Raw genomic sequence first — 12,643 nt, forward strand, 5'->3', positions numbered from 1 at the left:
AACTGTACTATCTCCCCCAGTGACAAGTGCTGGCATTTGAATTCAAATCACAAAGCAAGCCTCATTAATGGTGATCACAATAATGATTCCTGATTGCTGTCCAGCCTCAGCCTTACCCAGCCTGGACTTCATGTGACTCCAGCCCCACAGCAATCTGGTTAACTCTTAGGTGCCTTCTGAGAGGCCACAGCAAGGCCAGCAGTTCAAGGGCAATTAGTCTTGGGTAACAAATACTGATCTATGCTAGTGACACCCACCTCCCAGAAAACAGAATGCAACAGAGATTGGTGTCAGCCAAAATTGTCAGATCAGACTCTCAATGAGATGGGGAGATGGTTAAAGATGAATTCCGCTCAGTATGGAACAGGTCTCCACTTGTTCACACATCATCGCTGACAAAATAAGAGAGAGAAAACAGAAAAAAGGTGAGAACACTCGAATGTGGGAATATCAGTGAGAATTCAGGCAACTGAAGGAAGACATGAAGAACTGCAAAGGAAGACAAAAAGGAAGCAAGAGTTACAAAAAAGTGATTGAGAAAGAGACCTGCAAGGGGTCACAAGAATAACACAAATGTTTTACACGAAAATTAGAAAATCAAGGGGGCTCCAGTGCAATGTGAGCCCTTTAAAAACAAACTGGGAATTCTATGAATGAGACTAAGGGAATTGCCGGTATGTACAATAATTAGTTGTGTCAGTCTTCACAGTCAAGGAACGGGATGATGTAGCTTCCATTCCAGGGAGGTTAGTAATGAATGGAAGGCTGGAATTCACAAAACTTGATACATGCCAGAAAACAGCATTGGAAAGCAAGCAGCTCTAAAGGCTGACAGATCTCCAGGACCTCAGGGGTTTAAAGGAAGGGGGAGGGGGAAGAAGTTTCAGAAGCTTTTCCCATCAGCTTCCAAAGCAGCAACCATTCCTTTAATTTGGAAAATGTCTTTCTGTAACATCACGGGTTCAAAAAAGATGAGAGAGGGAACCAAGGAAATTATATACTGGTCAATCTAACATCTCTTTTGGGGGTTTCATTGGAATCTATAATTAACAGCCGAGAGAATGAACATGTAGAGAATTGGAAATAGCCCACATAGATTTGTGATGGGTAGGTTCTGACTAACAAACCAAATGCATTGACCAAAATAGTTGATAGCACTTATATTCTTATCAACTTTCAGAAGTACTTGATAATTTTCCACAAAACAGTCTGCTGATCAAAGTTAAAACCCATGGGATTGAAGATGAATGTTTGACTTGGTTCGGAGGCTGGTTTAGTGACAGATGACAGAGAAAGAAAGTGACGAGTGGTGTTCCACAAGGATTCTGTGGTGAGGCCTTAACTAATTACTGTATGTATTAATGAGAATCATAGTTCCACATTAACATAAAGACTGATGGAATAGTAAGCAGTGCAGATGGTCTTTTTGTTTAAAACTCACTCCGAGCACATGGGTTTTGCTGTCTTGGCCAGCATTTATTACACATTCCCAGTTTCCCTTGAGAATCATGGAATCATTAGACAGTGCGGAAGCAGACCATTCAGCCCAACAAGTTCACACCAACCCACCGAAAAGCATCCCATCTGGACTGACCCCCTCCCTGTAATATTGCACTTCCCACCCAGTCTGCACATCCCTCGACACGACACACAATTTAGTTTGGCTAATCCACCTAATCTGCACATCTATGGACTGTGTGGAGGAAACCCACACAGACATGGGGAAAATGTGCAAACTCCACACAGACAGTGTTCCCAGGGTGGAATTGAACTCAAGTCCCTGGTGCTGTGAGGTAGCAGCACGAACCACTGAGCCACAATGCTGCCCTTTGCAAAGTGGTGGTGAGCTGCAGTTCATTTGCTGGAGATAAACCCACAATGCCCTAAGGGAGGTAAGTCCAGGATTTTGACCCAGATGCTATATGGATTGGAGGGGAACTTGTAGTTAGTGGTGTTCTGTGTATCTGCTGCCCTTGTCCTTCTCGATGGAAATGGTCGTGGGTTTGGAAGGTGCTGTCTCAGGAGATTTGGTGGATTTCTGCAGTGCATCTTGTAGATGGTGCACAGAGCTGTTACTGAGCATCAGTGGTGGAGGGAGTGAATGTTTGTCGATGTGGTGCCAATCAAGCAGGCTGCTTTGTACTGGATGATATCAAGCTTCTTGTCCGTTTTTGGAGCTGCACCCTCCAGGCATGTGGGGAGTAACCCATCACAGTCCTATCCAAAACTTGACTGATCTTTTTTTAATTCATTTACAGGATTGGGCATCTCCTGGTATGCCAGCATTTACTGCCCAGAATCAAGTGGGGTGGCACAATGGCCAGCACTGTTGTCTCACAGCACAGGGACCAAGGTTTAATTCCACCCTTGGGCAACTGACTGTGTGGAGTTTGCACGTTCTCCCTGTGCCTGCCTGGGTTCCCTCCCGGTGATCTGGTTTCCTCCCACAGTCCACAAATGTGCGGGTTAGGTGGAATGGCCATGGGAAATGCAAGGTTATAGGGGAGTGGGTCTGGGTGAGATGCTCTTTGGAGAGGCGGTTTGGGCTGAATGGCCTGTTTCCACATTGTAGGGATTCTATGAATTTCTTCACTCAGAGGGTTTTGAATCTTTGGGATACTCATCCCCAGAGGATTATCGATACTTAGGCATTTGAATAAATTCAAGATAGAGATCATCCACATGTGGGGAGGCAATAGCCTCGTGGTAACATCACGAGATTCTTAATCCAGAGAGCCCAGTAATGTTCTGGGGGACCTGGGTTCAAATCCTGGCAAGGCACAGAGTGGAATTTAAATTGAAAAGAAAACTCTGGAATTCAGAGTCTAATGATGACCATTGTTGGAGGAGAACCCCATCGGGCCCACTAACGTACTTTAGATTGTTGTCCTTGCCCAAACTAACCAACATATCACTCCAGACCCACAGCAACGTAGAATCATTGAATCCCCACTGTGTGGAAGAAGGCCATTCAGCCCATCAAGTCCAAGCAGCATCTCACCCAGAACCACCCCCCTCTCCTATCCCTGTAACCCTACACTCCTCATAGCCAATCCACCTAACCTGCACATCTTTGGACTGAGAGTGGAAACAGGAGCACCCAGAGGAAACCCACACAGACACAGGGAGAATATGCAAACTCCACAAAGACGCCTGAGGGTGGAATTGAACCCAGGTCTCTGGCGCTGTAAGGCAGTGGTGCTAGCCACTGTGCCACCCATTCCTCATCTCTGATCTAAATGTCTAACTGCTTATTCCCAGACTGGGACTCTGCCCTGGAATCCCCATTTCAAGGCACATCCTTCCAAAATCTCCCCTGTCAGGGCCCTGGATAATTTGAAATGTTTCAGTGAAATCTCCTCCAACCTTCTAAATTCCAGGGATGAGATCTGCAATCTCCTCCTGGCTTCCTAGAGAATCTGGGAATGAAGGAAGTGAGGTCTGCAGATGCTGGAGATCAGAGCTGAAAATGTGTTGCTGGAGAAGCGCAGCAGGTCAGGCAGCATCCAGGGAACAGGAGAATCGACGTTTCGGGCATAAGCCCTGAAGAAGGGCTTATGCCCGAAACGTCGATTCTCCTGTTCCCTGGATGCTGCCTGACCTGCTGCGCTTCTCCAGCAACACATTTCCAATCTGGGAATGAATCCCATTCCTGACCCAGTCCCCTCTCCCTATCATTAGACAATCCCCTCAACCCATCACATGAACTGTCGCTGGGTTTGATCATCTCAGTAAGAGTTTCAAGACGGGAAGGAGAAAGAAAGACTCTTTCTGCTTTGAATTGATGCTAAAAACTGAAAAAAAGCAGGAAAATATTGTCACCAAGTATTGATAACATACTCTTTCTTTTCATCAAAGTGCTGGATGAGGTTTCTTATGAATTTCAGGAGGTCACTAGTGGTGTCCTTATATTCTTTATTCTTGCCTTGTCTCTTGTTCATGTCATTGAGGAGAACAGAGTCAACCTAGAAAGAAATGAACAGCAGAGTTTGTTTTCTCTATTGATTAAATTCACCTTGCTTACTCCTCTGATCACCTGAAGAAAGGGCGAGGCTCTGAAAGCTAGTGTTTTCTAATAAACCTGTTGCACTAGAACCTGGTGTCACATGATTTTTGACCTTGTCCTCTGATCACATTCAGGTTGTGCCCACGGGCACTGCATGTTCTTGCTTCTCCAGGCCAGCAAGTGGCGATCTTGACAATGGATTTCACAATGGTCTCCGTCAGAAAGGACCCACAAATCAGGGACAGAGACCAGAGATAACAGGCTCCTCAGTCCCAGACCCGAGCACAACGGGCCCCCTGGCATCCCAGGTACCGCTTGTTGCGTCCCGGACCCTGTACATAATGCAAATGGTGCGACTGATCTTTCTGATTTTTCTCCAACCTCACCAGGTCTCCACAGTCACTGAGAGTATTTAAATGACAAAGCCTTTAGCTGCCTTTGCCAGTTAGAGACCGTAATTGATGGGAAACAGACTGAAATGGGTCAATAAGATTTGGGAGTTACAGACACAGATTACGAAGTGGAAATCTGATGTTATGGCTCTGACAGAGACCGGGTGGGACTGGGTATTCCTGGATACAAGGTGTTCAGTAAAGATAGGAAAGTGGGAAAATTGAGAGAAGTGGTACGATTGGTGAAGGAAGTCAGTGCAGAGCTGGAGGAAGAGAGTGTCTCAGAGGGGTCACGGCTTGGCTTGAGATAAGGAACAAAAATGGTGCAATCAGATTGTTCAGAGCAGACTACAGGTCACCAATCAGTGGGAAGGATGGATAGGAACAAACTTACAAGGAACTTACAGAGAAGTGTAAACATGATAGTGTCGTTATAGTGGGGGAAACTTAAATTATCTGAATATAGACTGGGATAGTAGCAATGAAGGACAGACAGGGGCAAGTCTGATCTTAGAGTAGGATAAAAGGCCAGCACAACATCGCGAGCCAAAGGGCCTGTACCATGCTGTACTGTTCAATGTTCTATTTTCATTCCAAGCTTGTATTGAAGGCATGCAGGACAAGAGTTTGTGCTCGGTCTGAATCTTGGTAATGAGTTAGGCCAAGTAGATCAAGTGTCATGGGAAGTATTTGTAGAACAGTGATCATTGTATTGTAATATTTAGGAAAATGATTTTTTTTTTAAAAAGAACAAAAGCACAGCCCAGAGTGAGAATAATTAACTGAGAGAGAACTGATATCAACAAAACAAGAGCAGAGCTGGATTGAATAGACTGGATCCGAAGACTGGCAAGAAAACCAGCAGCTGAGCAATGGGTTACCTTCAAAGTACAGCTGGGTAGGGGGACAGTTGTAGGTTAGGTGGATTAGCCATGGGAAATCTGGGATTGGCAGGGGGTGTGGAGTTGGGTGAATTGCCTTTTAGAAGGATGATACCTACTCCCTGGGCTGAATGGCCTCTTTCTACACTGGAGGGATTCTACACTTCAATGCCTAACATCAGTCTGCTCACCTGCAGTGAATGATCTAGCATCTGTTTCACAGAGGGATTTTAGAACTGATAGAACCTAAAGCATGTGGCATTGAACCCACAATAGATGTAAACCAGAAGCCAGCATCAGAAAGCTCAGAGAAATGGTATTATTGCAGGTCGGAAGGTGTACCTTCTCTGTCCACTTGTGAAATGATCTTTCCTGATCCTCTCCGGTCTTATTCAGGATCTGGACAATCTGACTGTCATGATTCCGTTTGACCACATCCTTCTCATTGGCGAGACTTTGGATCAACTGGGCCTTGCTGGAGGGGAAATGGAAAGGTGATTAATGCAAAGCAACCTCGGTCACACAGAACTGCAGCCACTGTAATGTCCTGTGTCACATGCAGAATGTTCATACAATAGGAAACTGATTGATCAGATTCATTTTCGTTCCCAAAATACCTTCATGGGTAAGGAAAGTACAGTTTAATAAAAACTAATCCCCGGTAATGGTACAGACACAGAGGAGAGGAAGGTATCAACTGGACACAATAAAATGTGTAAGGGATTGATAGCCGAGTTTTTGACTCTGGCTCTGTAAAGCATGGTGGGGTATTTTCTAAGCTTAAATCTCCATTCTCGAAATGTATTTGTGTGTTCTGTGTATCTGGGTTTTATAGAAACATACATAGCAACATAGAAGATAGGATTAGAAGGAGGCCAGTCGGCCCTTTGAACCTGCTCCATCATTCGTCACGATCATGGCTGATCATCCAACCCAATAGCTAATCCTGCTTTCTCCTTAACCTTTGATCCCATTCGCCCCAAGTGCTAAACCCAACCACCTCTTGAATACATTCAATGTTTTGGCATCAACTACTTCCTGTGGTAATGTATTCCACAGGCACATCACTCTTTGGTGAAGAAATGTCTCCTCACCTCTGTACTAAATGGACTACCCTGAATCCTCTGACTATGAACCCTAGTTCTGGACACACCCACCATCGGGAGCATCCTCCCTGTATCTACATTGTCTAGCTCTGTTAGAATTTTATAGGTCTCTCTGAGATCCACCCTCGTTTGTCTGAACTCCAGCGAAAGCAATCCTAACCCAGTCAATCTCTCCTCATACGTCAGTCCCCACCATCTCCGGAATCAGTTTGGTAACCCTTCACTGCACTCCCTTGAGAGCAAGAGCATCTTCCCTCTGAAAAGGAGACCACAACTGCACACAATACTCCAGGTGTGGGCTGTATTTTGTGTACATATTTATGTTTTGTGTGTATTTGTGGTTCTGTGTATATTTCTGTCTATTTATGTGGATATGTGTGTATGTGTTCTGTGTGTATTCTTGAGTTCTGTGCAGATTTGTGTAAATCCGTGTGCCCTGTGTTTATCTGTGTGGATGTTTCCTTGGTTGAATCATTATGTCAGGTAACGGATAGCCAGCTCTGTTGCTGTTTAATCATCGTCCATTGCTCATTTTTGACTCACTTGCCAAGTTTAGTCTCAATAGAAATACATCAGATATTTTCACATTAAATGGCTTAAATCACATAGAACACCAGCTCTTTAAAATCCTGAAATGAAGGTCTACCACAGACCCGGCATACAGTCATAGAGATGTACAGCACGGAAACAGACTCTTCGGTCCAACTCGTCCATGCCGACCAGATATCCTAAATTAATCTAGTCCCATTTGCCAGCAGATGGCCCATATCCCTCTGAACCCTTCCTATTCATATACCCATCCAGACGACTTTTAAGTGTTGTGACTGTACCAGCCTCCGCCATTTCCTCTGACAGCTCATTTCATGCATGTGAAAAAGTTGCCCCTTAGGTCCTTTTTAAATCTTTCCACTCTCACCTTTAACCTGTGCCCTCTATTTTAGGACTCCCCCATGCTGGAGAAAAGACCTTGACTATTCACCCTATCCATGCCTTTCAAGATTTTATAAACCTCTACAAAGGGTTGAGAGAGGTTTATAACCCCTTTTTAGCCTCAGCCACCGACACTCCAGGGAAAACAGCTTCAGCCTATTCAGCCTCTCCCTATTGCTTAAACCCTCCAAATGTGGCAACATCCTTGTAAATCATTTCTGAACCATTTTAAGGTTCACAACATTTTTCCAATAGGAGGAAAACAAGAATTGAACGCAGTATTCCAAAAGTGGCCTAACCAACGTCCTGTACAATCGTAACGTTACATCCCAACTCCTGTTGTCAATGTACTGACCAATAAAGGGAAGTCGACGAAATGCCTTCTTCATGACCCTGACTACCTGTGACTCTGAAAGGATCAATAATAAGAGTACTTAAGGCACTGTTAATCTGCCTGAATTGATCGATAGACTGTCTATATTGAAGAAACAGGGAGTAGCTGAAGCATTTGATGTGTTTTAGTAGGAAACTGGAGAAGTGATTGAGGGAAAAGGGAACACAGTGTAATGATGCTAGATTCAGAGAAGGAAAGATTAAACTAGGCTCGAAGGGAGCACAAACATCAGCCTCATCCGATACAAACATTGTCACGTTCTATCTGAAGTTGTTGATTACAATCAAGCCTGTTGTGCAATGCTGTCTGAAACCAGCTGTACTTAATCCAGATGAGCAGCAGATGGAGTTTAATTCCGATAAATGTGAGGTGTTGCGTTTTGGAAAGACAAATCAGGGTAGGAGTTAATGATAAGGTCCTGGGGTGTGTTGCCAAACAAAGACACCTTGGGGAGCAGGTTCATAGTTCCTTGAAGGTGAATTCACAGGTAGACAGGATAGTGAAGAAGGTGTTTGGTACACCTGCCTTTATTGGTCAATACATCCAGTATAGGAATTGGGATGTCATTTTATAGTTGTACAAGATATTGGTTAGATCACTTTTAGAATACTGCATTCAATTCTGGCTTCTCTGCTGTAGAAGGGTATTGTTATACTTGAACAGGTGAAGAAAAGCTTTACAAGGATGTTGCCAGGGTTGGAGGACTTGAACTACAAGGAGAGGCTGAATAGGCTGGGGCTATTTTCCCTGGAGCGTCAGAAGTCGAGGGGTGACCTCAGAGCTTTATAAAATTGTGAGATTTTATCTTTTTTCCACGTGGGTGAGTCCAAAACTAGAGGGCATAGGTTTAAGGCGAGAGGGGCAAGATTTAAAAGGGACCTATAGGGCAACTGTTTCAAGCATGAGCTGCCAAAGCAAGTGATGGAGGTAGCTGGTACAATTACAACATTTAAAAGGCTTCTGGATGGATACACCAATAGGAAGGGTTTAGAGGGATATGGGCCAAATGCTGGCAAATGGGACTAGATTAATTTATGATATTTGGTCAGAATGGATGAGTTGGACAAAGGGTCTGTTTCCATGCTGTACATCTCTATGACTCTATGTTAAAGTGAAGCCCTGACTGGATGGAGATTTGCTCGCTGAGCTGGGAGGTTCATTTCCAGATGTTTCGTCACCCTACTAGGTAACATCTTCAGTTGGCCTCAGGCGAAGCAGTGTACATAATTCCTACTTTCTATTTATATGTTTGGGTTTCTTTGGGTTGGTGATGTCATTTCCTGTGTGATGTCATTTCCTGTGTGATATCATTTCCTGTTCTTTTTCTCAGGGGGTGGCAGATGGGGTCTAACTCGATGCGTTTGTTGATAGAGTTCCAGTTGGAATGCCACGCTTTTGAGAATTCTTATGCGTGTCTCTGTTTGGCTTGTCCTAAGATGGCTTGTCCTAGAATTATGGCATTCTAACCGGAACTCTAGCAACAAACACATCAAGTTAGACCTCATCTGCCACCGACCTGAGAAAATGAACAGGAAATGACACCGCCACAAGAAATGACATCACCAACCCAAAGAAACCCAAACATATAAATAGAAAGCAGGAATCATGTACACTGCTTCGCCTGAGGCCCACTGAAGATGTTACCTAGTAGAGTGACGAAACGTCTTGGAATGAACCTCCCAGCTCAGCGAGCAAACCTACATCCAGAACCTCAATCTGAGTTGCAAGTCTTCTCAAAACGTGTTGAAACCCTAGCTACCTGCTAATGTGCACGTGAAAGATCCTGTGGTAATACTGCAAAGGGCAAGGTGAATAATCCATGGTGCCCTGGCCATTATTCTTCCCTCAATCAACATCACAAATACCAGATTATCCGGTCATTGTCCACTGCCGTTTGTGGGATCTTGCTGTGTACAAACTGACTGCTGGGTTTCTTACAACAGTGACAACACTTGGGAAAAGTGCACTTGGTATATTGAAAATTTCTAGATAAATGGAAGCCTTTTTCCTTTTCTTTAGGGCAGAGATGAGGAGAACTATCTTTGCCCAGAGAGCGGTCAGCCTGTGGAATTCTCTGTGACAGAAAGCGGTTGAAGCCAAAACATTGAACATTTTCAAGAAGCAGTTCAATATAGTTCTTAAGGCTAAAGGGATCAAAGGGAATGGGGAGAAAGCAGGAACAGAGTTTGATGATCATTCCCTAAGTGCATTGTGAATCAACCCACAGCACATGGCTCCAGCGGTTCAAGAAAGTAGTTCACCCCCACCTTCTCAAGTATCAACTAGAGACTGGCAATAAATGCTAATCAGCCAGTGACGGCCTCTTCCTACAAATAATAAGAAAATGGTCAGCCATGGTCCTATTGAAGAATGGAGCAGACTCAAAGGGCTGAATGGCCTCATCCTGCTCCTAGTTTCAATGTTTCAAGAAAGTGAGGATTCTGGGTAAGGGAAAACTGTGTCAGATGATGTCTTAGGGGTTTAGAAGGTACAAAGTGAGAAACTTCAAAGCAACCCTGACCATAGTAAAACCAATAAAGAGGAAGCTGGCAAAAACTATGTATCGGGAAAGGATCACGTCAAGGATTACACCAGGACTGCTTGAAGAGACAAATCCTTCACTCAGAGTCATAGAGCACAGAAACAGACCCCTCAGTCAGACCAGACCATGCCAAACTAAACTACTCCCACCTGCCTGTGCTCGGCCCATACCCCTCCATATATTTCTTATCCGTGTCCTTAATCTGTTTTAACTGTACCTGCATACACCACTTCCTCTGGAAGTTCATTCCACACACGACCCACTCTCTATGTAAAGAGGTTGCACCTCATGACCCTTTTAAATTTTTCTCCTCTCTCCTTAAAAATAAGCTCCCCAGTCTTGAAAGTTCCCACTTGATTTTATAAACCTCAATAAGTCAATCTCCTGTACTTCTCCACACATAAGGATGTCTATAAACACCAGTCTTTCTTAACATTCTCCAAAGACTTACTCCAGATCTTTCCACAGTAGTGGATGGTGCTCAATCTCAGTGAGTGTCGCTCTCTGCTCTGCTGGTGCTAACAGGCACTCCACAAAATCTCTGGCTTCAGCATTCTTCAGGTCACAAAGACTGTCATCGAAAGAGGGGTTATTCTCAAGTTCATCCTCCTTACTCCTGTAGACGTCCTTCCCACCAGATATGACAAAGTGTAAGAGGCGTCCTAGTGCCTGTCTCATAAACAGAACAACTTTAATGGAAAAAATACACTGTCGGGCCCTGGCTTCACAAACATACCACGCAGGTAACATTTTAGAAATTAATCTATTTTGATTGATTTCTAAACAAAGCTTTTCAATGCACTCAGGTACATGTGACAATAAATCAAATCAAAATTCTCTCAAATTTTTGGTTCGAAATTTTTGGTGAGCATCCAATATTCTCTCGAGTTCAGTATCATTCCTTGTAAATGGAGCCTCCTGGGCCCAATGCCCAGGAGGTTGCCTTTCCTGCCCTATATCTGGTGATGTAATCAGGGAGGACTGCTGTAATTGTGAGCCGAATCCTGCACTGTGATTCCACACATGCCCTCATGTACTGCTCCCTGAAAGTGACCCTACCCTGTTCCTTCATGGCAGGACGCTGAGGCTGATTGCGGAGTACAATCCATGACCACTGCTGTTAGGATCTACAAATTCAGTGATGGAGCCAGCTATCCTCCGAGATCGATATAAAAACAAAATTTGCGAGAGAAACTCAGCGGGTCTGGTAGCATTTCTGGAGAAAGAAATACAGAGTTTTCACTCTTCTTTGAAAGTTACATCCTTCAGAAACTCAGTTCTGAAGAAGAGTCCTACAAGACTCGAGACATTAATTCTCTTTCCCCCTCCACAGATGCTGCCAGACCTGCTGAGTTTCTCCAGCATTTTTTTGTTTTCATTTCAAATTTTCATCATCTGCAGAATTTTGCTTTACCCTCCCAGGCCACATGACTCTGTTCCAAAAAGTTAGCTGCCGGAAAACTATGGGAGGAAACCCTCGCAGACATGGGGAGAATATGCAAACTCCACACAGACAGTCACCCGAGGCTGGAATCGAACCTGGGTGCCTGGCGCTGTGAGGCAGCAGTGCTAACCACTGAGCCACCTGCTACAAATTTCACTGAGATGTGGGGCTGCAGAGGCTTAGTGGTGTTACTAATCGAGTAACAGACCCAAGTAATGCTTGGAGGAGCATTTGGAGACTCTGGGTCTATATTCAAGAGTTTAGAAAGATGAGGAGGAACCTTTTTGAAACTCATTGCTACAGAGGGCTGTGGAGGCCAAGTCACTGACTGTATTTAAGACACGTTCTTGATTGGTAAGGGGATCATGGGTTACAGGAAGGATACAGGAAAATGGGATTGAGAAAAACATATCAGCCTGTGGAGCAGACGCACTGAGCCAAAATGGCCTAATTCTGCTCCTATATCTTATGTCCTGGGTTCGAATCCCACCACGGAATTTGAATTCAATAAAAATCTGGAATTAAGAGTCTATTGATGACCATGAGTCTGTTTCCCATTGTCAGGAAAAACCCATCTGGTTCGCTAATATCCTTTCGGGAAGGAGAGCTGCCATCCTTACCCAGTCTGGCCTATTTGTGATTCCAGAGCCACAACAATGTGGCAATCCCTCTCAAAAATGGTGGAGCAAGAGATTCCATTGTGGCAATCGCTAGAAAGGAGAAAAGGAATGGAAATGGATGGGCCACCAATTCAGGAACCAGAAACAACATGGATTACAGCGGTTCAGGAAGGCAGCTGAACACCGCCTTTTCAAGGGGTGATGAGGAGTGAGTAATAAACGCAGTGATGCCCATGTGCAACAATTGAATTTTAAAAAAAGTTCAGCTTCTTCCCTCTGTCTCAACAGCTTTGAAAACTGAACTTAGCATTATCTGGCCAAATCCATT

General features: G+C 44.3%; 1 protein-coding gene across 4 annotated transcripts in view; it reads right to left on the reverse strand.

Annotated features, from left to right (window-relative positions):
• Positions 1–12,643, reverse strand: part of LOC122554620 (2-5A-dependent ribonuclease-like) — a 48,808-nt gene that overhangs the window by 2,092 nt on the left and 34,073 nt on the right. For all 4 annotated transcript variants that reach the window (XM_043699937.1, XM_043699936.1, XM_043699934.1 and 1 more), the window contains exons 4-6: positions 10,703–10,920; positions 5,622–5,754; positions 3,841–3,965 (exon numbers count right to left, since the gene is read on the reverse strand). In XM_043699937.1, coding sequence (XP_043555872.1) covers positions 3,841–3,965; positions 5,622–5,754; positions 10,703–10,920 — 476 coding nt within the window. The remainder of the gene's footprint in view (positions 1–3,840; positions 3,966–5,621; positions 5,755–10,702; positions 10,921–12,643) is intronic.

The sequence above is a fragment of the Chiloscyllium plagiosum genome, chromosome 11 (genome assembly GCF_004010195.1).
Source record: "Chiloscyllium plagiosum isolate BGI_BamShark_2017 chromosome 11, ASM401019v2, whole genome shotgun sequence".
Lineage (NCBI taxonomy): Eukaryota > Metazoa > Chordata > Chondrichthyes > Orectolobiformes > Hemiscylliidae > Chiloscyllium > Chiloscyllium plagiosum.